This window comes from Papio anubis, unplaced genomic scaffold (genome assembly GCF_008728515.1).
Source record: "Papio anubis isolate 15944 unplaced genomic scaffold, Panubis1.0 scaffold484, whole genome shotgun sequence".
Lineage (NCBI taxonomy): Eukaryota > Metazoa > Chordata > Mammalia > Primates > Cercopithecidae > Papio > Papio anubis.
The window spans coordinates 22,072-47,500 of NW_022165036.1; the positions used below are offsets into that span (position 1 = coordinate 22,072).

Sequence of the window (25,429 nt, forward strand, 5' to 3'; positions counted from 1 at the left end):
GGGTTCCAGCGATTCTCCTGCCTCAGCCTCCCCAGTAGCTGGGATCACCGTCGCCCGCCACCACGCCCAGCTAATTTTTGGGTTTTTAGTAGAGACGGGATTTTGCCATGTTGGCCGGGCTGGTGTCGAACTCCTGACCTCAGGTGATCCGCCCGCCTTGGCCTCCCAAAGTGCTGGGATTACAGGCACGAGCCACCGCGCCTGGCCTTCACTTTTCAATGAATCTCCCTGCTTTCACTATTTTCTGACTCATCCTTGAATTTCCTTCTTGTGCCAAGAGCCTGGACACCCGTGGGGGTTCAGGTCCCACTGGCAATTGGGAACCTCCCCAAGCCCACTGGTATCACTATGACCCGTGACCACACCCTTTTGAGATGTCCTGCCTCTCCTGGCAGAAGCAATGTACACCTTACCTGTGAGAACTAAACTCTGACTTTTTTATCATGCCCAAATTCCTATCAAAGGGGCCTGGGGAGTCATGCCCTACAAATGGTAACTTCTCATCAGATGAGTTTTTGTTTTTGTTTGTTTTGTTTTTGTATTTTTAGTAGAGACAGGTTTCACCACGTTGGCCAGGCTGGTCTTGAACTCTTGACCTCAGGTGATCTGCCCGCCTCGGCCTCCCAAAGTGCTGGGATTACAGGCATGAGCCACCACGCCCAGCCAACCAGATGAGTTTTATTTAACCCTATATATCGTGACTTACTTTCCAACCTGACTCTGGCATAACATTATGAAACAAGGGCTGGGCATGGTGGCTCACGCCTGTAATCCCAGCGCTTTGGGAGACTGAGGCGGGCGGATCACCTGAGGTCAGGAGTTCGAGACCAGCTTCAACATGGAGAAACTCCGTCTCTACTAAAAATGCAAAATTAGCCGGGCGTGGTGGTGCATCCCTGTAATCCCAGCTACTCGGGAGGCTGAGGCAGGAGAATTGCTTGAACCTGGGAGGCGGAGGTTGCGGTGAGCTGAGATTGCGCCATTGCACTCCAGCCTGGGCAACATGAGCGAGACTCAGTCTCAAAAAAAAAAAAAAAGAAGGAAGAAAATCAAAATTCCCCCAAAACAAGTTTCTTTGCCAAGTTTTGAAATGGCCCTGCAAAGCTGTGCCTTGTTGGGGGAAAATCTGCATCTATAAAGAATCTCAATTAACATAGCTAGGTGTTTTTCTTCCAGACCCTCCCAATCCTGAAGCGATTAACTAAGATCTGAATAGGAAACATTTGTCACCTACTATCTCTAAGGGCAGCCACCGAAAGACTTCAAAATAACTTTGGTCTCCACATCTTTATTTTTTATTTATTTTTTGAGACAGAGTCTTTCGCTCTGTCACCCAGGCTGGGGTGCAGTGGCACGATCTCAGCTCACCGCCACCTCCGCCTCCCGGTTTCAAACGATTCTCCTGCCTCAGCCTCCTGAGTAGCTGGGATCACAGGCGCCATCATAAGGGAGGAGACCACCCCTCATATCGTCTTATGTCCAATTTCTGCCTCCAAAGAAAGAAGTAGAAACTAAAAGGCAGAAATGAAATCCACAGGCAGACAGCCCAGTGCCGCACCCTGGGCCTGGTAGTTAAAGGTTGACCCTGACCTAACTGGTTCTCTTTTCTATAGATTACAGACATTGTATAGACATGCACTGTGAAAATCCCTATCTTGTTTTGTTCCGATCTAATTACCGGTGCATGCAGCCCCCAGTCACATACCCCCTGCTTGCTCAATCACGACCCTCTCACGTACACCCCCTTAAAGTTGTGAGCCCTTAAAAAGGGACAGGAATTGCTCACTCGGGGCTGGGGCTCGGCTCTTGAGACAGAAGTCTTGCGGATGCCCCGGCCAAATAAACCCCTTCCTTCTTTAACTTGGTGTCTGAGGAGTTTTGTCTGCCGCTCATCCTGCTACAATCCATACGGCCTAATTTTTTTTTTTGAGACAGAGTTTAGGCTCTTTTTGCCCAGGCACGAGTGCAATGGCGGCGATCTCAGCTCACCGCCCAACCTCCGCCTCCCGGGGTTTCAGCGATTCTCCTGCCTCAGCCTCCCGGTAGCTGGGATTGCAGGCATGTGCCACCACCCGGCTAATTTGCCATTTTAGTAGAGGCGAGGGGTTTCTCCATGTTGGTCAGGCTGGTCTTTTTTTTTTTTTTTTTTTTTTTTGAGGCGGAGTCTCGCTCCTGCCCCAGGCTGGAGTGCAGTGGCGGATCTCAGCTCACTGCAAGCTCCGCTCGGAGTTCACGCCATTCTCATCTCAGCCTCGAGTAGCTGGGACTACAGGCGCCGCCACCTCGCCCGGCTAGTTGTTTGTATTTCTTAATAGAGGCGAGGGTTTCACCGTGTGCCAGGATAGTGCCGTCCTGACCTGCGTGATCAGCCCATCTCGGCCTCCCAAAGTGCTGGGATTACAGGCTTGAGCCACGCGCACCCGGCCAGTCCAGGCTGGGTCGAACTCCCGACCTCAGGTGATCCACGCCTGCGGCCTCCCAAAGTGCTGGGATTACAAAAGCGTGAGCCACGCAGCCCGACACGCCCGGCTAATTTTGTGTATTTTTTAGTATTAGAGATGGGGCTTCTCCATGATGGGCTGGTCTTGAACTCCCGGCGCTTTGTGATCTGCCGCCTCAGCTTCCCGCGGGTGGATTTACAGGCATGAGCTACCACGCCCAGCCACAATCTTGATTTTAATCTGAGCACTCCTTTTCTACCAATCCTAGGTCTTTAGACAAACTCAACCAATTGTCAGAAAATGTTTAAATTCACCTATAGCCTGGAACACTGCTGCCTCCCCGGCCTGCCGCCCCACAGGCTTTGTGTTGTCCTGCCTTTCTGGACCAAACCAATGTATTTCTTAAATGGACTTGATTGATGCCTCATGTCTCCCTAAAATGTATAAAACCAAGCTGCGCCCCGACCACCTTGGGCCTATGTTCTCAGGACCTCCTGAGGGCCACATCACGGGCCATGGCCACTCATATTTAGCTCAGAATAAATCTCTTCAAATATTTCACAGAGTTGGACTCTTTTCGTTGACACTTGCATTGATCTATGTCTTTGCCTGTAACTTCTGTCTCCCTACAATGTATAAAACCAAGCTGTAGCCCGGCCACCTCTGGTACATTTGCAGGAACTCTGGAGGCTGTGTCATGAGCCGTGGTCAGTCATAGTTGGCTCAGAACAAACCTCTTTAAATACTTTACACAGTTAGCTTTTTTCATCCTGACGAACATGGTGAAACCCCGTCTCGACTAAAAATACAAAAACTAGCCGGGCTTGGTGGCGGGCGCCTGTAGTCCCAGCTACTCGGGAGGCTGAGGCAGAAGAATCGCTTGAACCTGGGAGGCAGAGGTTGCGGTGAGCCGAGATAGCGCCACTGCACTGGCCTGGGCGACAGAGTGAGACTCCGTCTCACAAAAAAAAAGTAAGAAAGAAAAGAAAAAAAGTCACCGCTCTGCTCACTGAGGTAAATGCCTATCTGATTGCCTCCTTTGGAGAAGCGAGTCAGAAACTCAAAAGAATGCAAAATGCAACCTTCGTCTCTTATGTACCTGCGACCGGGAAGCGCCCCCCACTTCGAGTCTTTCCCGCCTTGCTTTGCGTTGTCCTGCCTTTCCAGGCTGAACCAATGTTCATCTTACACATGTTGACAGATGTCTCCTGTCTCCCTAGAATGTGTAAAACCAAACTGTGCTCCGGCCACCTTGGGCACATACCCTCGGGACCTCCTGAGCCTGAGCCATGGGCACGTCCTCAACCTTGGCAAAACAAACTTTCTAAATTAACGGAGACCTGTCTCAGATATTTGGGGTTCACAGGTTCAAGCACAGCAGCAAGGAACCCCCTACCCAACCATCCCCTGCCGGTGGCGAGTGCGGGTCCTGGAGGAAGGAGGGCAGCTCAGTCCCAGGCGCTCGGGAGTGTGGCCGACTGGGAGACTGGGAAGCTGAGCCTTCTGGCCGGGTGCAGTTGCCACCACTGCTCGGGGGAAGGCTGGGCACAGCAGGTTTGGAGGGAGGATCCGGGGCCTATTGTTGGGAAGTGGGTGGAGGTCCACAGAGCAGTGTGTGTGAGTCCAGAGCTGGGGGCCAAACCGATGTCTTTGGGGGGCAGTCTGGGCTGAAGACATAACTGTGAGTCGTCAGCACACAGAGGCATCTGCAGCCACAGAGACAAGACTGGGGCGGACCTTGAGCCCTAAGCAGGACCACTCGCCACAGACATTCTGGGATCAGGGAGGGCAGCCGAGGAGGCTGAGGAGGGGAGTGTCCACCACAGACGCCCACAGGCTCCCTGCATCCGGCCACCAGTGTTAACAGCTGCTGCTGGTCCCTGGGGGTCCCCTGCGGGTTCTTAACAGGCTGCACCCCCTGGCTTTCCCCCCACGTGGTTCTCTCCTCTCAGGCGTGCCCTCTGACAGCCGCCCTCCCCTTCCCCCTTGCAGGGACGCCGGCGCTCCTAGGGCCTGGCACTGGTGCTCCTGCTCGGAGAGTGTTGGGGCAGAGTTGAGTTCTGAGTTCTGGGAATGGAGGGGCTGCGGTGTCAGCAGCTCTGGCTCTGAGGAGGGGGCTCCTGTACATCCCTGAACTGTGAGACCCGTGGCCCTGAGGCAGCACCTCCCACTCCTCTTGGCCTGGAGGGAGGGGGCTCTGGCCAATGGTCTGCCCACTGCATTTGATGGGGGTGGGGGGATGAAGGGATGAAGTGTGTGGGTGGGGGTCTCTGCCACAGCCTGGCAGTGGCCTTCCAAGGGGGGATGTCTGTCAGGAGGGGCCCTGCTGGGTGGTCCAAGGCAGCCTGGGACAGGGGCTCCCTGGGGTGGGGGCTAAGGGGCGGGCCGCACCCTCGGCCTGCAGGCTGTAATTTGTGTTATATATAGCATGGAGGGGCTGGGCTGGGAGGGCGGCAGGGCTATAAGTGAGTGGGTGCCCACCCTCCCAGCACCAGTCTAAGTGTGGAAGAGACGGCGCTGGAACCCATGGACACCGCGTATCCCCGCGAGGACCCCCGGGCTCCCACGCCCAGCAAGGCCGGTGCCCACACAGCCGTCACACTGGGGGCCCCGCACCCCCCACCTCGAGACCACCTGATCTGGTCAGTGTTCAGCACCCTCTATCTGAACCTGTGCTGCCTTGGTTTCCTGGCGCTGGCCTACTCCATCAAGGTGGGCGGGGGCCCTACCAGGGTGGGCGGGGGACGGGTGGGGAGCTCCGTGGGGGGTACTCACTGTGCTGGGGGCGGCGGGGGGCTCTGCTTGTCTGAGGGGCTCTGTGGGTACTGCTTGTGAAGGGGACACCATCAGTATGGCCTGGAAGGAGCTCCTCAGGAAGGCGAGGCCGGGGGCCTCTCCATTAAACACGGGGCCTCTTCTTAAGGGGGTCTGGCGCGTCCAAGAGCACAGAGGCCATGGGAGGCACCCACAGAGGTCTCTGCAATCAAGGGGTTTCACGTGCTGGGGTCTCCTGGAACAGAGGTCCCTTTGACTTCAGCTCCTGGGTGCAGGGTTGGGGGTGTCTCCGCACCCTGGAGGACCCTCACCCGTAGAGAACTCTGATAGGCTGACACTGGCCTGGGACGGCCCCTGGGTCCATAGCTGGGGCCCCGGGGAGTATCTCCTCAGGCCACAACCCTCCATCCAGATTTTGGGTCCATCAGGGGCCTTCCAGGTGCCCTAGGTGGGGGTGGGGAAGGGCCCCCAGGCCCCGAGGACACACAGCCATCTGGCCCTGCGGTCTCTCTGCAGGCCCGAGATCAGAAGGTGGTTGGCGACCTGGAAGCGGCCCGGCGTTTTGGCTCCAAGGCCAAGTGCTACAACATCCTGGCCGCGATGTGGACGCTGGTGCCGCCCCTGCTGCTCCTGGGGCTGGTGGTGACTGGTGCCCTGCACTTGGCCCGGCTAGCCAAGGACTCTGCCGCCTTCTTCAGCACCAAATTTGACGATGGGGACTATGACTGACAGGATGGGTCCTGATCTGGGTCCTGTCCCAGCCCCAGGACACTGACCCCAGGCTGCTGCCCCTGGGGCTCAGTAGTGACTCCCCGGAGCCTGGCCCTCCTTCTGTGGGGCCTCCATCCCTGCCCCATCCTGAACCTGGGGCCCTCCAGCCCCAACATGGGCACCTAACGCTGACCCAGTCAGACCCCAGGGTCCTCACCCTAACCTGAGGGTTCCCGGGCCCTAACTCTGCCCCCAGCCCTGCCCCTCCCTCCTCACACTCCAGGCCCCTCGGTTCCACGATTAAAAGTGCCTGGTTCCAGAAAGTGCCTCCTGGGCCTCTTTCCTGCCTAGTGTGGGGGAAGGAGCTGCCCTAGAGACCAGCAAAGCCAAATGCCACGGCAGACCCTGAGTGAACCGTGGGAGTGCCCCCGGCAGCAGCACAGCAGCCCTGCCCTGCCCCCACTGTCCCCTTCTCTCAGCCACTGGCAGCCTGTGGCTTATGGGGTGGAGGCCCAGAGTATTTTAAACTAAGTTTGAAGCCCAGGCCTTTGATCTCTGCTGCTCTGTGGTTTAGTGGCCTGTGCCCCAGAACATCATGGGTGCATCCCAACTCCACGTGTGCCCGCCCCATCTCTCTGTGCACATGCGTGTGCGTGCTCGAAGTCTGCGTAAGGGTCCGTGCCTGTGTGTGGGCCCCATCTGGGGTCTGGTGCACGCCTCCTTCCTTCTGAGTCATTCTGTCCCCATGACCCTGCGCGCCCCCTTAATTCTGAGAAATCCCAGTCCCCACGGCGGTTTCCCTCCCTCCTGAGCCAGTGAGGGTGACTGGGAAGGCAGGGCGGGGACCATCCCATGGGCGGGGCTGGATACACACACACACACATGTGGGCAGGATAGCAGCTCCCCTTTCTCTCTCTCTCACACACACACCAACCAAACTGTATCCAGAAAGACAGAAAATGGGTGTGTGTGTGACATTTTCTGAGTCCCCTGGTGCTGGATGCTTGTTCTCACATTATTTTACCTGCACTGAGTCCCCTGGTGTATGGGTGCGTGCACCATGGGGCGCATGTTCTCATATGATTTTACCTGCATTGTGCACCACTGCCTCCCCACACACCCCCACGACAGCCTGGTGATGGGAGAGTGCCAGGGACATGCACACCGTGGCTGCAGGGAGGCCCTGGGGCCTTGTTGAGGCCAGCCATTGCCGGGAGGTGGTGCTTAACCGCAGAGTGGCCTGGGATTCTGAGCACCCCACCCCGGGGCCCTTCCCTCACCCTTGCCTGCCGGATCTTCCTGGGCTGTGGGTGGGAATCTTTATCTAGTTGGTCTACTTGGAGCCCTGGGCAGCGCTCCCTATCTGTGATATGCCTGCAGCCGACAGCAGGTGTGGCCAGGACTCTGAGTGCAGGCCCAGCCAGCCCGGCCCAGTCTCACGGTGGACCATGGACAAGGGCAGTGTGCCCACCCGTGCTTGCCTTGGGATAGAGACAGTGTGCCAGCCCTGAGCCCCAGGATGGCCTGAAAAGGGACCAAACTGTGTTGGATGCTGAGGCTGGGAGGGGGTCAGCCCATGTGTGGCTGGATACATGTCCCCAGGGATGAGATGGTCTGCCAGTCCCCAGGCTTACTGAGGGGCAGGGACGACCGGGCCCATGCCCAGTGCTGTGGGTGAGCCACCTTGGGGGAACAGTCACCAGCACCTCCCTGCCTCAGGCTCAGACTCCTGGGCAGGTGGATGAACTCTGACCAGCCAGGCCGGCACACATGCACTGGCCATCACAACCCCCCAAAAAGGTCACCTCAGGATGTGCAAAGGTGACCACACACCTGTGTGGCATGCACATGCAGCAGGTTTCAGGCCACATCTCTCCTGTGGGCACAGGGCTACCGACCACCCTGACCTGACACCTGTGCCCACATCACCCTGGCTCTGGGACTGCAAAGATGAGCTCCTGCTGGGACAACCCTGGTGGGAGAAGGGGCCCATGCTTCCCTCGGGGAACCTGCCTGTGCCTCTCGCTGCCCAGTGGCAGCGTTGGATGGGACCCAGCTCTGCAGCTGAGGGAGCCTGTAGGGGACTGGGCAGCCACATGGAGGCGTCAGGCTGCATTCCCCAAGGCTCGCGCCGGGCACTGGACCACACGCTGGGCTACACCCTGACCCGCAGCCCCTCTCCACTGTGGCCGTGAGCCCCAGCAAGCAAGCTGCCGTAAGACACGCAGTGTCCACAGGTCTCAGCCATCTGCACTCTATGCGGCTCCTGTCAGGGCAGCCAAGAGAACTCCTGGCCAACCTCTGAGTGCTGGTCTCGGCCGCGGGTGCGCTGCACTGGAGACACGCATCCCCCACACACTGCTTCTGGCAGAGACAGGCCTTGGGAGACCCAGGCATCCTGATCCCCAGACCCCAGAGCTGCCTGAAAGAGGTTTCCACAGGCGTCCTTGTCTCCTTCCGTCCCTCCGAGTCTCCATCCGAAGCTCCGCTGTCCTCTGAGGACAGGGTGCGGCGGCAGCACCAGTGCAGGAGGGAGGTGCAGACGCGAGGGGACCCACGTTTCTCAGCGTGAGCCTCAAAGTTGCTGCGCTTCCCGACCCAAGTGGAAGGGGAAATGGGACCCAGGGCACGGCCCTTACTTCAGAAGGAAGGAAGCACAATTCCTCAGAGGAATAATGCTCTTCCCAGCACCAAAGCTTTAATTCCTCAGGCTGACCGCAGAGCAGGGGGCCTGGTCCTCATCAGGGTTTCGGCGGCAGACGCCGTCACATCTTGTTCTTGGGAAACTGGGGCTGAGGCCCCGAGACAGAGGCTGGGCAGGGCCAGGGCCTTGAACCCATGCACGTCTGGCTCCAGCCCCTCTGGCTGGTCTGTGGAGAGCGCTGGGGTCTCGCTCTCATCTCTCTCTCCTGTTCTCTGGTGACTTCCCACTTCCCACTCCCCCACCCGTCCTCACAAGCTGCGTGGTTGAGGAAAGACAGCCATCCCACCCCACGCTGTGGCAGAGGCCGCCCAACCTGATTACGGCTGCCCAGAGTCAAGAGGAGCCTGGGACTGAGACTAAGTCCCACAGCCGCATGGCGTGAAAAGTTCCTTTTTGGCAAAGCTGCACCTGAGAGTCTGGAGGAATTCTGAAGGGGGCCGAGTCCCCTTCCTTCGTGCCCTTATCCCTGCTGTCCCCGCTGAGGCCTGCACCTGCCTCTCTGCCTTCTCAGCAGAGCGGCCGGCCGCTGTGACCACGGCTCTCAGGAGAGTAGGGGATGAGAGGCCGGAGGTGATGTCGGCTCAGACCCTGGCTTCAGGAGCTCGGGGCGGTGCCATGGGACGGTGCGTGACAGCATCAGTCCACAAGGGCAGGCAGAGGCGGCGTGGGGATGCCACGGGGAAGCTACCTGCCCACGGGGGTCCACGGGAGTCCAGGCCACAGGCAGAACGCCTTGAACTCAGGCCAAGCAGCGTGGACCTTCCCTGAGAGCCTGGCTGCAGGTGAGGGGTGGCAGGCTACGAGGGTGCCCAGGAGGAGTGGGTGCAGGAGTGGCCAGAGGGAAGGAAGAGGCATCTCTGAAGCCAACGTTCCTGATTGTTCAGGGGCAGGGTCCACGGTGAGTGACTCAGTGGGGCTGGAGGGACCAAGGGTGACCCAGAGGGGGCCCTGCGGCTCTGGAGCAGGTACCCAACATCTTCAAAAAGTCCTCCCAGGGAACCCGGAGCTGGAACTCCCAGGCAGATTCGCGGGTGACCTTTGTATCTGGCCAGCCGAGCGGGGAAAGGAGACCGTGTGTCCTGTAGGGAGAGAGGCAGCCTGGGGCTGAGGGGACAGTCTGTGGTCACAGGTGCCTGGGCTCTTCTCTTGGGGGCTGGGGTGGTCTTCTACCTGGCAACAGGGAGAGGCGGGCCTGGGATGGCCACAGCTCAGCCTCCAGGCGGGGAGCCCAGGGCCCTGCTCGGGCCGTGACCTCCACGGTCACAGAGTCCTCGGAGAAAGAGAAGTTGAGCTTGTTTCCCTGGTAGAAGATGCCAGAGACGCTCACTCTGGAGATCCCCGACACACACACGGGGTCAAAGGTCACACCTGCTCGGGTGACCCTGCGGGAGGAGAGGTTTGTGAGGCGGCAGGTGGGGGTATGGGCTGCCCCCTGCCAGGCTCTGCACTTACCTGAACCCCGTGCACCCGAAGAGCACCGCCTGCAGGAAACCCCCCATGCCTGTCAGGAAGTTCACAGCACCTGACCCGTCTGCATTCTCCGTCCACACCTGCAGGGGCAAGGGCAGCTGACACCAGGACCCCCCGGACACCGTCCTCTCTGGGCTGCTGTCCCAAGATCCGGCAGGAAGCTCCAGGGGTGCACCCTGCTGTGCCTGCTCTGAGGTCGGGCTCCACTCCCACCACGAGGGGCCCAGTGGGAGGCAGGCGTGGCCAGGCTGACCTTGAAGGGTTCAGCCATGCTGGCAAAGCTCCTGTCCAGGAGGCCCCGGGCCCGCGCTGTGTCCTTCAGCTCCATCCAGCCCACAGCAAACATGCTCTGCGGTCAGAGGTAAGAGGACACACAGGGGTGAGGCCCACTGCGTGGGCAGAGAAGACTGAAGCCACTGAGGCAGGAACCCCCCAGCCCCACGGTGCTCACCCAGGTCATGGCGGGGCCCTGGGGGGATGTCACAGCCTCGTAAATCTCCAGGTTTTTCCTGCGAACATCAGGACTCAGGGAGAAGGGGACGGGGTATCCCAGGAGCACGACATCTGCCTGCTTCACCACCTCTCCTACGTGGAGGTGCTGCTGATTGGGGGGTGTTCCAGGACAGACTCGAGGGTCTTGACGGCAGGGGAGGAGGCCTTGAAGGGGTCACTCACCAGGCTCATACCCATCGAACTCCGGGTGGAAGTTCTGCTCCACGTCAAAGGGTACCTTGATCTTGTCAGCCACTGCCAGCCACTGGCTGGGGACGGGCAGACCCAGGTCCTGGGCCAGGGCAGCAGCAAAACGCAGGCTGGAGGTGGAGGTAGGTGGGGGAGGCTGCAACCCCTGCGCTTCCAGCTGCTGCCTGCCGAGTGGGGGCACTGGGGCAGGTCTCCAGCTGGGGCAGGGGTGGGGTGAGGTGAGGGGATCTTGTGTCTGACCTGTTCTGGACCAGGACGTTGGTGTACACAGAGTTGTTGATCCCTGAATGGTACTCATCGGGGGACATGACTCCTGGACACACAAGTCCAAGATGGTGCTCAGTGCAGAGCCTCAGAGGCCTTCCCTCCACGCCGGCGGTCAGCGTGGGGCTGGCACACGTGAGGTGTCTGAAAACATCTGCTGAGTCTGGGAACATCCACCCTTCCTCCCTGAGCCCCTCCCCACTGTGGCCCTCACCCCTCAGGTGGTACTTCTCCTCCCTGGGGCTCCACTCCACACGACTGCACCAAAACTCGGCCACAGCCCTGACCACGTCCCAGCCACCAGCCTCTCGAAAGAGCTGCAGGTCCTGGGGAGCAGGAGATGACACAGAGGCCAGGGCCCCAGTCACTCTCATTCCCAGTGGCCTGTCTGTGCCCAGAAGCAAGGCCTGGCACTGAGACAACTGTCCTCAGCCCCAGCTTTCTAGGACCGGCCCCAAACAGGGCCTGGCACTGAGACACCCGTCCTCAGCCAGCTTCCCAGAACCGGCCCCAGATAGAGCCACAAGGAGTGGGGGCTACACCAGCTGCCTGGACCCCTTGCAGGAATGGTGGGCAGGCACACCTCACCTGGGTGGTATGGTAGTACAGCTCGAAGGCCAACACCACGGCCCCGTTGACATGGACCTCCTGGGTTCCGTAAATGTCCTCAGGGCAAACCTCCAGGCCGGAGCCTGCACTCTCCCAGGCAAACTTGGCTCCCTGAGGGGTTGGGAGGGGGCAGACTTGGCCTTGTTGGAGGCGAGGGGTGGCCCATCAACTTTCCCATGCCCTCGCCCTGGAGGAGGGGGGCACGGCCTGCGCCAGGTACCCTGGTGGATGCTACTGCGAGAAGTGCCCACTGCACGCCCTCACTGGGGGCCACGTAGCTTCTGCCCAGTTCTCACCCAGTGCTGACCCTGGCGCAGGGCAGCAGGGGCACCCCAGGGGGTCCTGGGCCAAAGTGGGGTCCCAGCCCTGCTGCGGTTCCCACCTCCTCTCTCTCTCAGGTGCGGGTGGGGGCACTGCTGAGGCCCCACAAGTCTCAGGGTGGGGAATCTAGGACATCCCAGCTCTGTCCAGAGAGGGGCCTGGGGAGAGGGATACAGGCCTGGGAGGGGTGTGGGGGCTGCAGGCCCTGCAAGGCCCTGTGGCCAGTGCCCAGGTCCCCTCACCTGGTAGCCCAGGTTCTGGGCATTCCCCAGGGCCCCGCCCAGCGTGCGGATGCGGTACTCCAGGATGGCCCTGGCGGCTTCGGGGTGGAACATCAGGATATTCGGGAACATCCAGAGGTCCTGAGAGCACAGTCCCTCGTTCTAGCGCCGGACAGGCCCTCACTGCTCCCGCCCCTGCTGGCCACGTTCCGCCCTGGCAGAGCTCCATTGCTGGCGCCTTCTGGGTCCCTCCCCACCTGCCCACCCAGTTCTGTCTCCAGCCCAGAGGCTCCTGGAGTTCTGGTCCTCAGCCCCACACTTCGCCTCCCCAGCCAGAGTTTGTGTGGCCTCCGAGGCTCGGCCCGAATATGGGCATGGGCGGCCTCAGGCCGGCCGGCCCGCAGTGAACGCCTCTGGGAGCCTCATCAAAGAAACGCCACAGCAGCGGCACAGGGAGGCTCAGCTCCAGTGCCCCTACTCTCGACACCTGCATGCCCAGCAGCCATCACGCCCCTCTACCCTGTGCCCTCAGTGTCCCCGTCACCCTCGCCGGCCTCCAGCACCGGGCTCCACGCACCAGCCACACAGGTATTCCCAGTCCCCACAGGTCCCCGTCCTGATAGGTCTCTGCAGCTCACCGGCCCTCAGGTAAACGCCAAGCACCACACCGCTGCCTATAAACCCTGGCGACCTGGGTCTGCAGCCCTTCTCGCCTTGGTGGGGGCCCCTCCCCACGCCCTGGCAGGTGCCTCAGGCCCTCTCAGTTCTGGTCTCTGCACCTTCCATTCCCCTCACCTAGATCACTCCTCTGCCACCCTCCTGTTGAGATGCCACCTTTTCCAGGCCCCTTCCCTTTTGCCACAGTCCCTGTGCTTCCCCAGCCACAGCCCTGATGCCAGGGAGGGCAGAGACCGTGGACCTCCATGTGTCGCCTGCTGTGTGGCTGGTGCTGGGTGTACAATGCTCACCTGGTCCCAGAAGACGTGGCCCCAGTAGCATTCCTCACGGCTCCCATTGGAGAGGCCCCCAGGACTGAGGCCATGGCAGATGTATCCTGGGGCCTTGGGCTGGGGTAGGGCACTGAGCAGGTAGTAGAGGGAGCCACGCAGGGCCTGGCGCAGCGGCAGGGGCCCCACCATGTCCAAGCCACATTCTGCCCAGAGTTGGGCCCAGGCCTGTGCGTGAGCCGTGTACAGAGCTCCCCTGGCCTGCAGCTGCAGGGCCTCAGTGAGGCAGGCCTGAGCCTCAGCCCGGCTGCTGCCCACCACCGTCAGGAAGTCCCATGTCCTTTCCTCCTCATCTTCCCCAAGGGTCAGGTCTGGGGGTGCTGGTGTCCACAGCATGTGTACCTCCTGCTGTGGCCCCCCGGGCTGCTCAGGGGTGAGCGTGTGGCCATACAGGTACCTGTGAGAGTATGGCCATGCCTCAGGGATGAGCTCCCTCCCGAACTCCCTGGCCGCAAATCCAGCCCCCTCCTTACCGGGCTCCCTGAAAGTCAGGACCCTGGTGCAGGTCCAGGTCTGGGCTTTCCGGGGAGAAGGCTGAGGACAGCAGCAGCGTGATGGGCCCGCTCCCCGGGGACAGGCGGGCGATGGACACACGGAAAGCCAGGACGTGCGGCAGTGTGCGGTGCGCATAGATGCACTGCGAGGCCCGGAAGTGGGGGCCCTCCAGGGTGTGAAGAAAGGAGCCTGGGGAGGCAGAAGGGAAGGCAGGACCACTCCAGGTGGGTGGCCAAGCTACGGCCTCACTGGGGCAGGAGTGGACCCCCCACCGTGGCCTCTCCCCACAATGAGGCGGATCCCTCCGGACCCTGGGCTGCTCTTTCTTGCTACAGCTGCACAGGAGGCCTCCAGGCAGAGGGAAAGGGAGACCCTGCGGGTCTCTGGCCTCCTGTGTTAGTGAGACTTCCTGTGTAAACTCAGGAGGTGCTGGTGGGATTTCCCCCACTGGCCTGGAACAATGTCTGGGGCAGGGGTGAGGCAGGCCAGGCGGCGATACCTGTGTTGGTGTCTAGGGCAAAGGTCTCGGTCAGCGGCTCCCCCATCCCTGCAGGGGCCTCCAGCCGGACGTTGAGGGGGCTGGGCAGCACTGCCCGGTGCGTGTCCCCGCCAGCCCCATTGTACACGCCGCTCACGTGCAGCGTGTCATGAAACACTCGTGTGCCCAGGTATGCATTGGTCACAGTGGCCAAGAGACGGGGGTCACTGGGCAGAGAGTGGGCAGCAAACGTGGTGGGGTCCTCGCCGGAGTCCTCCATGGGCTGGGCCTGAGCGGCCTGGTGGGGATTCAGGGGCCCCGGGACTGGCTGAGCCGCCCTCTGGAGACCGTCTGTAATCCCCTGAAGCCTCCCTCAGCACGGGGGGAGTTGCGGAACCAGCTGGGCAACCCCGATTTTCCTGAGGCCCCTCCTAGGAGGAAAACGCCCAGGAACGGAGCTCAGACCCCTGAGGTTGATTTCCGGGAGCCCAGCTGAGTCCCTAAGTTTGTCTCTCCCACCTGGCACCTTAGATTCCAGTCCTAACCCTGCTTTCCCAAAGACCGCCCCCACAACCCCGGTCTTGCCCCCACCCTCTGAGGTCGGGACCTGCGTCTGTCGGTGGGAAGTGGAAGTGGGGACGAGGGCGGGGTGGGTGTGGTGAGGGGGCAGCGCTGGGCGGGATGGGGGAGGGAGTCTGGGGCTGCCAGGGGCCCTGGGGGGATGGGCACTGGGCGGGTGGGGGTCTCGGGGGTGTGGGCGACTGGGGCAGGCGGGGGTCGGGAGGGAGGATGGGGCGGCTGGAGTCGCTGGAGGGCGGCGGGCGGGGGGCGGCGGGGAGGAAGCCTGGAGCTGCGGGGCGGGGGCCTCTGGGACTCACCGCAGCCCCACCCGGTCGCCGGGCGCCAGCGTGGAAACCTGTGTCCCTCCGCTCCACGCCGGGGCCGGGGGAAGGAGGAGCCGCCCGGCTGCCGCGCCACCAGGAAGGCCCGCGGTCCCCGCCCCCGAGGGCCCGGGCGGTCGCTGGGCGGCGGGGGCGGTCGCTGGGCCCGGGGGCGGGACGTGGACTCGCGGCTGCAGCCCCGGCTCCCCTGGGTCGCGTCCGGGGCCTTCCCGCACGCAGCGCCCTGAGTGCGCGGAGCTCGAGCCGGGACCCGGAGCTGTGTCCGGGGGGCTGTGGGTGGGGCCCGCGGGCCGGGGCTTCCCTCCCGCGCCTCCTCCCTCCCCCTGCGCCCTCCCGGCCGCCTCCCCCCGGGTCTTCGCCTCGCTGCCGCCGGGGGGCTCGGGGGTCCGATGCCAGTGAGACCCCAGCCCCAGCCGGCGCCCGGGTTCTCGACACCGTCCGGGGAAAGAACTCAGGGTGGGGTCGGAGGAAGCGAGAGGCAGGAGGCGAAGCGAAGGCGCAGACCCGCCGCGCTCCGCGGAGCTTGGGTCTCCTCCTTGGGGGCGGAATAATCTCTAGGGATTCTGGAAAAGGGGATTTCAGGGACACCCCGGCCCCCGCCGTGACTGCCTCCTTTCTCCCTCATTTGGGTTTTCGCCGGGAGGGTCATGGACGTGTCCCTCGCACGGGGTTTTGGCCATTTTCTCGCCCTCATTTGGGGTTTTCTGTTACCCTGCGGTTCCTTTGCCTCGGTCCTGTTCTAGCTGTTGTTTGGGTTTTTCCATCCTCCTGCAACCACCCGTGCAGTTCCCAGTTCCCATCTCAACGCCACCGCCCACCTGGACACTGCTGGGCTCAGCCCTGGGCCGGCTTGTCCCTGCATCTCACGCTCCCTGACCCGGCCTTCATGTCCCTGTCCTGACCACTGGGTGCAGCCAGAGACGCCGGAGCCCAACACATGCTCGGAAGCCTGCTGCTCCCACAGCCTCCCCAGCACAGGTGAGGATAACTGCACCCGTCCTGCTGCCCAGGCCAAGAACCCTGGTTTACCTCTGCCCGTCTTCACCCACACTCCATTCAACCCACGGACAGGTCCTGTGGCTCCACCTCCATCCGCCCACACCTCCTCCTGGAGTGTTGTGAACAGACCACCTCTACCCCCAACATTTAAGGCAGACCCTGCACTCTGCCCAGAACTACCCCCAACATTTAAGGCAGACCCTGCACTCTGCCCAGAAGGCAGTCATGGCACCCAACTCCCTGAGGATGGCCCAAAAGCGCTCCTCATACAACAATCTCTACCCGCAAACCCTCTCCTGCACCTGCCTTGGTTCCCTGACCTCATCTCCCCGCTGCCGCTGCCGCCTTCCCCTACCCCACTGCGGCTACCTGGCTTCCTTGCTGCTTCTAGAACTTTCCAAGCACACTGCCCTGCCTGGCTTGCTCTGGCAGCATCATTGTCTGAAGCACTTTTTCTCAAGACCTCTTCGGGGCTTGCCCCTCACTCCTTTGGGGTTTCAAATGGCCAGTCCTCAATGAGACTTCCTCAGACCCCCCTTTCATGCAACAGGAAACCCTGGCTCCATTCCCACCAGTCCCAGGCTCTGCCTTACTTTCCTCCGCAGCATTTATCAGCCCTACCTGTGCATCTTTATTACATCATTACTTGTTTAGGCATCATAGGCCTATTGATTGTGGTGTGTATTTATGTATCAGAGACACATTTATTTACTTGTTAGAGATGGGGTCTCTTTCTGTGGCCCACGCCAGAGTACAGCAGCAAAATCATATTAGGTTGTTGCAGAAGTGATTGCGGTTTTTGCTTACTTTCCAACCAACCTAATAGCTCACTGCATCCTCGAACTCTAGGCTCAAGCCTCGAACTCCTGCCTCAGCCTCCTGAGTATCCGGGACGACAGGCACGTGCCACCACACCTGGCACACGTATACGTATAATATACGTATTTGTGCTATTGCGCTGTGTATCACATACATATGTGTTGTGTATGTAGCATATATATATATATATAGTATTATACTATGTATCATGTAGATGTTTGTCTTCCTACCTAGAATGCCAAGTGTAGGAGGACAGGGTTTTTTTGTGTTTTGTGATATGAAGAAATGGAGTTTGAAAGTGGATTATAGGAGGAGATTTCCCCTCAGAAGTGATGGGGCTGAATCTAGAGTCTCCCCCACCTCCCCACTCAGACTGGAGTCTCAGCAGCCCAGTAGGGTTGAGCAGAGAAGACACCAGGATTCAAGGACTGTCCGCTGCTGGTCCTGTCCATCAAGGCCCTTGTCACAGCGCTTTCTGCAGTCAGCCTGCCCCCTGAGACTCACTTTCCTCATTGAGGAACTGGGGGCCACCATCCTGCCCTGTCAAAGTGGGATGCTGGAGAGACTGTGAGCATCGACCTGGATTGCACCATGCCTGGCCAGGTGTAATAGAAGGCAACAGAAATGAGTGCACAGGAGAATTTATCATCAGTGCATGGGGGCTGCTCACCCGCCATGTGGTCATGCCTCCCACCCAGCACAGGGGTTCTGCTCTGTCTCTACCCTGCCCTAGTCTCCCTTCCCAAAGATCTCAGACCCTGGACACCTCTGGGCCTGGGCCACAGCCTCAGGGATGGTCTCATTCCTAACAGGGAGGGATGGTGACCTGCCTATCTTCGGTCTACAGGGGCACAGTCCTGGGGGCTGCTGGGCCACACTGCAGATGGGGGTTGGGCAGAGAAGGGTCATTGTGCCCCAGGTAGGAGCTCTCACCATCATTATTGTGGCTTGGGTTGGTTGGGGGGTGTCTTCAAGGGGAATGGCTGGAGGGGCCCAGGAGAGGAAGGTGGGTGCAGTAGTGGTGAGGCCGGGGGAGAAGGAGTCCCCCAGAGTATGGAGAGAGGGCTGCCCCTGGACCTGTCCTGGATGGGGCAGGGTGCCATGTCTGGGCCTCCCACATGCCTGTCCGGGGCCTCTCGGCTCAGAAGTTTCCCAGAGGCTGAGAGCAATGTCCTCCCGCCTTTGGAATGGGCCGTTCTCTCCATAGGGACTTTGACTAGGGTCTTCCACCCTTCTGTGGCCACCAGTGCCTCAGAAGGTTGAGACGAGTTCCTTGGGAGATTCTGGGTGGCCGTCCAGCACTGGGTGTGCGATGACCAGATCCGGCTTTGCTCTCTTCACAGCCTGAAGCTCCTGTAGTGACTGCTCACTCAGCTCCACAGAGGTCAGCCTGCAGCCACACACACAGAGCAGAAGCAGGGTCAGCGGTGGGGGAAAGCAGCCAGGGCTTTCGGGCAGTGCTGTGGGAGCAGCCGAGCTTCGGTCAGTGACCGGGCTGTCGGCTTAGCTGTGCCACAGACACTCAGGGACAGGCGGTGTCAGTTGAGAGGTTTGTCAGAGGCTAGGGGAGGGGCAGAGGCCAGGCCTTGGGGGTGGCAAAAGGGTATCGGGGCCACTGGCCCAGGGTGCGGCCATGGGCACCAGACAACAGATGAACATTTGGTCAGGCAAAGTGGTCAAGGCCCGGAGCCGTGGCCAGGGCTTCAGAGGGCAGGCCTATTAGGGCCGGGCTCCCAGGTCAGTGTTTGAGCTCTGTCACGTGGGAGGTCCCTGGGAGAGGCTCCTCTTCAGGGTTCAGGGGAAACCCCCAGGCACCCACCCCCACCTGGGTTGACGGGTTGTGTCCCCAGCACCCTTCCCACCCCTGCCTCCACCTGAGGGTCTGCAGGCCGCATCCCTGGTGCTGTAGGACTGCACACAGGTAGGTCACCATGGGGGCAGGCAGTTGGCAGCCGCTGAGATCCAGGGTGGTCAGGGCGGGGCTCTGCCGAAGCATACCCACCAGGTACTGGAGCCCTTGCTGGGAGCTGGGCAGCTGTACCCTGTGGGAGGGCAGACCTCAGGAGCTGCTGGGGTGGTGGTGGGGGCATCCCATGGTCCCTCCCAAGCCAGGCCTCACCTGACCGTCTGCACCCTGCACTGGGGCCAGGCTAGGCCCTCACTCAGCATACGCAGTCCTGCCTCACTGAACCTGTTGTGGAGGAGGCCCAGCTCTGTCAGTGCCGGAGCTGCCCTCAGGGCCTCAGAGAGGTCTCGGCAGACTGCGTCAGGGACTTTGCAGTGGGACAGCCTGTGGTCAAGAAGCACATAGATTTACCTGTGGGCACCTCAGCCACCACACCGCCTCCAACTGGATAAACTGCCCGCTCCCCAGCGGCCCACGGTTCAGCTGAGAGATGTGTTGGCACCATATCCCTCGCTGGACCCCACAGAGCCTGCCGTGCCCTTTGTCACCACGCACCCCCGGGAGCTGTGTCCATTTCTCCCTACAACACTCTCAACGAGCTCTTTGGTGAGCTGAGACGTGTTTCAACATGTTTGCCGCACGATTGTCCACCAAGCTGAGGTGGCCGACTCAGTTTATTTCGTCGGCCAGTCCTGATGGTTGGGGAGTTGTGGTGTTTCTCCTTTTTTTTTTTTTGCCATTATAAATAATGGTGTGCTGAACATCTTAGTTTACCAGCAGGATTGCTGAGCCAAATGCGATCACCTTTTTGGCTCTTATGCTTATGTCCAGATTGCCACACCCCTACCCCCGTACCAAGCTAATCTGCTGAGTCGCCATCCATGTAGGATGTACCTGTTTCATCATCAGTACTAGTTCCTAGATTTTCTCTTCCTTTCTGCTCACTTGGTGGTAGCTAAGAGTGACTGGAAAGTTATTGCCATGTAAGAACTGTACATGTGTGGCCACATTAAATCTCACCCCAACTCTCTAGATCTACTGGCTCCATTTCACAGGGCGGGAAATGGAAGCTTGGACAGATGGACTTGCCACTGGGCACACAGAAGCAGGATGGGATTTGCAGACAGCCTGACTTCGGAGCCTGGGCTTGAACGCCTTCCTCCACTGCTTCTAAGAACCCAGCACTTTCCAACGGCAGTTTCCTTCCTTCAGAAGGAAAATACACTCTTGTCTTCTCTAATCCCTCCCTCAGTACGCTTCGCTGCTTTCCACTCACACCAGGACCAACCTTTTCCTACCAGTACCTAACCTGGTAATGAAGCTCCAGACCCCCACCCCCTCCTCCCTCCGCTCTGTGTGAGGAGAGCCTGCCAGTCCCAGCACCCACAGGCCTCAGGCTCTGGCCTGACCCCTCAGCCTTCTTTCCTAGGCCACACTTCTGTCTCTCCCAGGGCGTCCTGCTCTCAGTCTGCTCCACAGGAAGGGCTGGGGGTGTGGCCACTCACGTGAGGCTGGTCAGACCGCACAGCGGGTCAGTCATTGTCTGAAAGAGTGGATGAAGAAGGGAGGCTGGCAGTTGTTTTGTGGTGCCTCGAGAACTGCTGGGAGAAAGAGGAAGGTGAAGCCCACCCTGCCCCTCACAGTGCCTCCCAAAAAGGACTCCTGCCTATCTCTAGTCCTGGGGTCTGCCCCTCCTCCTCACCTCCATGCTGAAGGTGAGGAGTGTGAAGTCACTCCCTTCACACTCCCCCCACCACACCCAGAGCAAAACCACTCATCTGTGGCCCAGGCACCATCCCCCTGGGGTGTCTGAGTATCACCCACATCCCCCACATGGGTCTTTGGGTCCCCAGGCCCAGTCCCTGCCAACATCGTGACATTCATCCTCTCAACAGATGCCAAGCACCTGGGCAGGGGCTGAATTGGAGCTAAATTCAAGGGAACTCTGGCGAAAGCCTTGCCCGGGAGGAGCTGAGGGTCTGGTGGAGGTGTGGGGCAGATGTCATAGCAGGATGGTCAAAAGGGCACTTCTGGAGCCAGTTGGGTCCCCAGCCAGCTGGGGGAGCCAGGGCAGACTTGTAGGACAGGCAGCAAACTGAGAATATTCTAGGTGGAGGGAAGGGCAAGTGCAGAGGCTCAGGACAGAGGGCATCGTGTGTTCCAGAACTTATTGTCAGGACATATAATGGGAAGAAGGGCTGGGCCAGAGCTGTAGGGACATACTAGGAAGTTTTCATAGGTTGTGGGTGGCTGAGGGTGGGCATGGTGAGGACACCCTGGGGAAGAAGATAGGAACTCAGTGGTTGCCTTGCAAGGGGGTGGTCAAAGTCTCCCCTTTTGGGGAGCCAAGGTCTGGTCTGGACGTGCTCCCCATGCCAGATGGACACTGAGGTGCACAGGTTTGCACCCGCACACACACCTCACACACAAGAGAGCATCTCTGCCCTGGAGACGCACCTGCTGCCACCCAGGCTGGCCTGCAGCCGCTTCCCCAGGCTCCTCTTCTTCTTCTCCTGCGCAGCAACCAGTCTGCAGCTGATCAGCCGCAGTGCCTGTCCAGCAGGGCAGCACCTCACGCAGTAGCTCAGAACAGCCACGTCCATGCGGCAGAAGCGCACCCCCTGCAGCGCCAGCTCCGGGAGCCGGCACAGGGCTTGGCGCACAAACGCGTCCTCCTGCGTCTCGTACAGGCAGTACAGCAACTCCAGGGGGTAGTTGGGCTCCTCTCCCTCCTCCTCCTCCTCCTCCTCTGGCTCTTCCGGGTCCTCGAGCCCTTTGGTCCCCTCGGTCACCTCTGGTGCCACTCCGGGGCAGCCCTGCCCCTGTCCCTGCACCCACCTCAGGGCCTCCTGCTTCACACGCTCTGAGACCACGCAGCCAAAGTGGCGCTCGATGTCGCGCATCCGCTCCGCGCTCAGCAGTCCGAAGAGGAAGCGCGTGGTGAGCACCAAGTGGCTGTGCGGCTGGGCGTCCCCACGCAGGAGTGTCCCAACGCCGCCAGCCGCGGTCCTGGGCACCCCCTCGTCCTCCAGCAGGTAGGACAGTGCCGCGAGGAACTCCTGGAAGCTCTGGTCGATGAACTGGTAGGTGACCTCCGTCTCCAGCACGCCAGGCAGCTCCTTTTTGCTGAGAAACAGCGTCTGGACTTTGGAGCCACGAAGCTCCAGTTGCTCCAGTTGCTTCTCGGCAAACTGCGCCCTGCGTCCGAGGACGCCCTCGCGGGCCAGGCGGCACAGATTGCGCAGGTCGCCCTGCACCCGGGGCCCGTCGGCTACCGGAGCCGAGCTCAGCACGCTGGCGATGAAAAGCAGGTACACGGACGTGGTGGTCTTGGACGTGCGCGACAGGTCCCGGCCGAGCTCCAGCTGCTGGCGCAGCACGGTGCACACGATCCAGCACACGAAGGGCACGAAGCACAGCGCGAACAGCGTTTCGTTCTCCTTCACGAAGCGGTAGGCGCGCTCGGCCCTCCTCTCGTCCTGGAAGAACTTGTAGAAATACTTCTTCTTGTCCTTGTCAGAGAAGCCGCGCACCTCGGCGCACTGCGGGGAACACAGGCGGCCCTGCAGCCTCCCGGGGGCCGCGGCGCGCGTGGTCACGAGCAGGAGGGCCGTGGGCAGCAGCGCCTTACTCAGCAGCCCGCCCAGCACCCGCGCGCCACTCGCCGCCTCGAAGGGGTCTGTGCAGGGCGCGGCCTCGGGGCCCTCCAGCGCCGGCAGCTCGTCCGCGCCGTCCAGGATGAAGAGCAGCCGCTGCGGCTGGGCCAGCATCTGCGGCACCGGCGCGCCGCGGTCGGGGCACTGGTCCAGGATCAGGTCAGCCAGGCTGCGCGTGCCCGGCCGCTCCAGCAGCTCGCCGCAGGGCATGAAGAAGGCGAAGTCCACCTGGCCCTGGTACAGCTTGCCCGCCGCCCAGTCGTACAGGATCTTTTTGGCCGCCATGGTCTTGCCGATGCCCGCCGGGCCCTGCAGCACCACGGTCAGCGGCCGCCGGCCGTCCTCGTCGCCGCGGAAGAGGCGGTTGAAAGTCTGCGTGTCCGAGCGCCGCGCGCGCCCCGGCTCGGGCTCCTCCGCAGGCCCCAGCGCCTCCTCCTCCGGGGCGGCGCTCTCGGGCGCGATGAGCAGCTTGGTGAAGCGCTTGGTGATCTTCACGGAGCGGGCGTTCCTCTCCTTCACCCGGGCGTGCAGCTGCAGCACGTGCTCCCGGTACTTCTTCTTGTAGTCTGCGCGCAGCGGGAGACAGCGCGGGGACAGGGGTCGGCGGTGGGGCAGGCTGCGCCCTCTGGGAGCCCACGCCCTCCCCGGCTCTGCTCAGGCCTCAGTTTCCTCTACTGGACCACGGCCCACGCCCCTGGCGGCCTCCCACCCCGGTCCTCCCCCAGACCCTCCAAGCGGGGTTGGGACACGCGTGCCCCCCCAGCAAGAGAGACCCACCGGACACGGAGAGCAGCGCCGCGGAGCCGAGCCCGAGCCCTGGAAGGGAAACTGGGGTGAGGTTCCGCCGAGGGCGGGGAACCGGGGGAAGGCGCCACTGGGGTCCGAGTCACCCTGAGGAGCACGCAGGATCCTACCCCTGGGGCCCGCGAACTTGTGGATAAAACGCGCGGGGGTCGGGGGCCGCGCCGGGGCTTCTCGGGGAAGCCGGGAGGAAGGCGGCCCAGCCTCCGTCCAGACAGGAGGGACCTCCCGCCCGGAACTCACGCCGCAGTCGCTGCTCCTTGAGCTGCGCCGCCACGTCGCGCGCGTCCGCCCTCTTGAGGGTCTTGCGGGCCACCTCCAGCGCAGGCTCCGGGCCATAGAACTGGGCCAGCTGCTCCGCGAGGTCCACGGCGTCCGCGCGCTCCAGCCGCCCCCACGGGATGCTGCGTCGGTCCGGGCCCACGTCGCGCAGCTTGTGGCGGAAGCGCTTCAGCTGCTCTTGGCTCAGTTCCTCCAGCGCGGCCAGGAGCAGCTCGCGGGCCACCGCGAGGCGCAGCCCGGTGCTGGAGACGGGCGGGCGTGGGTCATCTGGGAGCGGCCCTCGGGTGACCCCCGCCCACCCCCGACTCTGGCGTTTGAGAACCCACCGCGGGCAGGGCCTCAGGGAGCCCCGGGCCAAGCTGGATCCATGAGGTGGGGGAAGGGGGCAACGGGGAGTGACCCCAGACTTTGCCCTCCAACGTCCCCGGACCCGGGTCGGGGCATCTTGGTGTTCTTCGCCCTCTGAGGGTGAAGTGGGCAGTGGCCACCGCCGACCTGATTTCTGGGGGGCACCTTCCTCCCCTGCACCTCCCTTTCTGCCTCTGTTCTTCCATACCCCAGGCCAGGTCACATGCCCTGAGGGAGGTATTTCCAAGAGACCCTGAACCCCCTTTCCTCCCTTTCCTTCTTTTCCCTCTCTTCCCGAGCCGGAGCAGAACTGGCCTCTATGGCAGCAGACACTGCCAGGCCCAGGCTGTATTCCTGGGGTCCCCACCTGGCTGCCTTTTGGTGAGGCCCAGCTTGGGGGCCTTGCACCGGGGCCTGAGTCTGAGCCTCTGGTGGGGAACAGACTCCACAAATGCCCTCTGTGGGGAGGCAGTCCTTAGACTGCTGAGCCTGGGGGTGAGGGTGGGGAAAGATGCGGACAAGGGTGGAGAGCCCGAGGGAGTCAGCGGGTGAGCTGGAGGCCCCAGAGGGCTGAGACCAGCTGATTCCCAGTGACCACCCTGGAGCCAGCACTCACCTGGAGCCGGGGTCCTCTGGCTGGTCCATGGGGTCTCTTCCTCCCTGGCTCTAACACTCCTGGGCAGAGGTGGGGGTCAGAGAAGTGATTCCTTCACAGGCTGAGATGGAGCCAAGCCTTAGAGGCTGTCCAGCCGGGTCCATTCCCCGGGTCCACACACCCCAGCTCAGCTGGCACGAGATGCCATGGGGCCCTGTGGCACACACATCAATGCCCTTTAAGGGCTCGGCTTGGTGACCTTTGATTTTCTTACTCCTTCATTCCATTAATGTTCCCCGAGAACCCCTGGGTGTGGCATCGGGGCATGGCTGTGAGCAGGCAGCTGCAGAGCAAGGTGGGTTTCGTGAAGGAGGTGACTGGCTCAGCGCCTCCCTGAGGCCTCCCTCCTCATCTTCAGAGCCAGCAGCTTCAGTGCCACACTGTGCCATGTTGGCGTCTAGTCACCCTCTGCTTCAACTTATGGCATTCAGGGAGACATTTAGGCCTACCTGGAAAATGAAAGATCTTGTTCCTTTACTTTCTCAATAAACTTGCTTTCACTTTATGGATTTGCCTCATATTCTTTCATGTGCAAGATCCAAGAACCCTCTTTTGGGGTCGGATTGGGACTCCTTTCTGGTGACATCGTTCTGTCAAACCACAGAAGGGATGATACTGAGGAGACCCCTGACCCAAAGGAAATAGACTGCAGCACAAATTGGCCAACTTTGGATAAGTGGTAGGTACCCGAGTAAAGGATGGGATTGCGTTAGAGGCCCAGCTTAGGGGAGTTAGAGTCTCTCCTAAGACCAAGAGGGTTAAAGGCCTCTGTTTTTGTTTTTTGTTTTTGTTTTTTCCGATACGGAGTTTCGCTCTTGTTGCCCAGGCTGGAGTGCAGTGGCGTGATCTCGGCTCGCTGCAAC

General features: G+C 61.1%; 3 protein-coding genes across 5 annotated transcripts; 1 reads left to right on the forward strand and 2 right to left on the reverse strand.

Annotated features, from left to right (window-relative positions):
* The first annotated feature begins 4,553 nt into the window (after nucleotides 1-4,553).
* IFITM5 (interferon induced transmembrane protein 5) lies at nucleotides 4,554-6,250 on the forward strand. The gene is made up of 2 exons (XM_003909306.4): nucleotides 4,554-5,153; nucleotides 5,733-6,250. Exons 1-2 carry the CDS (start codon nucleotides 4,968-4,970, stop codon nucleotides 5,943-5,945), a joined length of 399 nt encoding a protein of 132 aa, XP_003909355.1. The 5' UTR covers nucleotides 4,554-4,967; the 3' UTR covers nucleotides 5,946-6,250.
* A 2,350-nt stretch (nucleotides 6,251-8,600) lies between these two features.
* PGGHG (protein-glucosylgalactosylhydroxylysine glucosidase) lies at nucleotides 8,601-14,629 on the reverse strand. Of its 3 annotated transcripts, XM_031662208.1 has the most exons (13): nucleotides 14,220-14,629; nucleotides 13,699-13,909; nucleotides 13,187-13,622; nucleotides 12,240-12,359; nucleotides 11,656-11,787; nucleotides 11,282-11,393; nucleotides 11,044-11,116; nucleotides 10,777-10,913; nucleotides 10,553-10,686; nucleotides 10,355-10,450; nucleotides 10,084-10,181; nucleotides 9,802-10,013; nucleotides 8,601-9,710 (listed from the first exon to the last, which is right to left on the reverse strand). In XM_031662208.1, exons 1-13 carry the CDS (start codon nucleotides 14,476-14,478, stop codon nucleotides 9,610-9,612), a joined length of 2,121 nt encoding a protein of 706 aa, XP_031518068.1. In that variant the 5' UTR covers nucleotides 14,479-14,629; the 3' UTR covers nucleotides 8,601-9,609. The 3 variants fall into 3 exon arrangements, 2 of the variants coding, with proteins under 2 accessions (XP_031518068.1, XP_031518067.1); XM_031662207.1 differs by having other exon boundaries at nucleotides 11,044-11,393; XR_004181666.1 differs by having other exon boundaries at nucleotides 9,594-9,710; nucleotides 9,802-9,931; nucleotides 11,044-11,393.
* Nucleotides 14,630-17,250: 2,621 nt separating this feature from the next.
* Nucleotides 17,251-24,556, reverse strand: NLRP6 (NLR family pyrin domain containing 6). The gene is made up of 9 exons (XM_031662206.1): nucleotides 24,528-24,556; nucleotides 24,279-24,400; nucleotides 23,525-24,139; nucleotides 23,258-23,296; nucleotides 21,282-23,046; nucleotides 20,330-20,425; nucleotides 19,038-19,208; nucleotides 18,793-18,960; nucleotides 17,251-18,308 (listed from the first exon to the last, which is right to left on the reverse strand). Exons 1-9 carry the CDS (start codon nucleotides 24,554-24,556, stop codon nucleotides 18,170-18,172), a joined length of 3,144 nt encoding a protein of 1,047 aa, XP_031518066.1. The 3' UTR covers nucleotides 17,251-18,169.
* Nucleotides 24,557-25,429: the final 873 nt, after the last annotated feature.

What these genes read in the sequence shown, in the direction of transcription:
- IFITM5 (XM_003909306.4), top strand. Translation starts at nt 4,968, where the DNA reads ATGGACACCGCGTATCCCCGCGAGGACCCCCGGGCTCCCACGCCCAGC. An exon ending in CGCTGGCCTACTCCATCAAG is followed by an intron (nt 5,154 to 5,732) that starts GTGGGCGGGGGC and finishes GTCTCTCTGCAG; the next exon opens with GCCCGAGATCAGAAGGTGGT.
- NLRP6 (XM_031662206.1), bottom strand. Translation starts at nt 24,556, where the DNA reads ATGGACCAGCCAGAGGACCCCGGCTCCAG. An exon ending in CCAGAGGACCCCGGCTCCAG is followed by an intron (nt 24,401 to 24,527) that starts GTGAGTGCTGGC and finishes CCTCACCCCCAG; the next exon opens with GCTCAGCAGTCTAAGGACTG. An exon ending in GGCGCTGCTCTCCGTGTCCG is followed by an intron (nt 23,047 to 23,257) that starts GTGGGTCTCTCT and finishes CGCTGCGCGCAG; the next exon opens with ACTACAAGAAGAAGTACCGG.
- PGGHG (XM_031662207.1), bottom strand. Translation starts at nt 14,478, where the DNA reads ATGGAGGACTCCGGCGAGGACCCCACCACGTTTGCTGCCCACTCTCTG. An exon ending in TGCCCTAGACACCAACACAG is followed by an intron (nt 13,910 to 14,219) that starts GTATCGCCGCCT and finishes CTGCCTCCCCAG; the next exon opens with GCTCCTTTCTTCACACCCTG. An exon ending in AACGTCCTGGTCCAGAACAG is followed by an intron (nt 10,914 to 11,043) that starts GTCAGACACAAG and finishes CTCCACCTCCAG; the next exon opens with CCTGCGTTTTGCTGCTGCCC.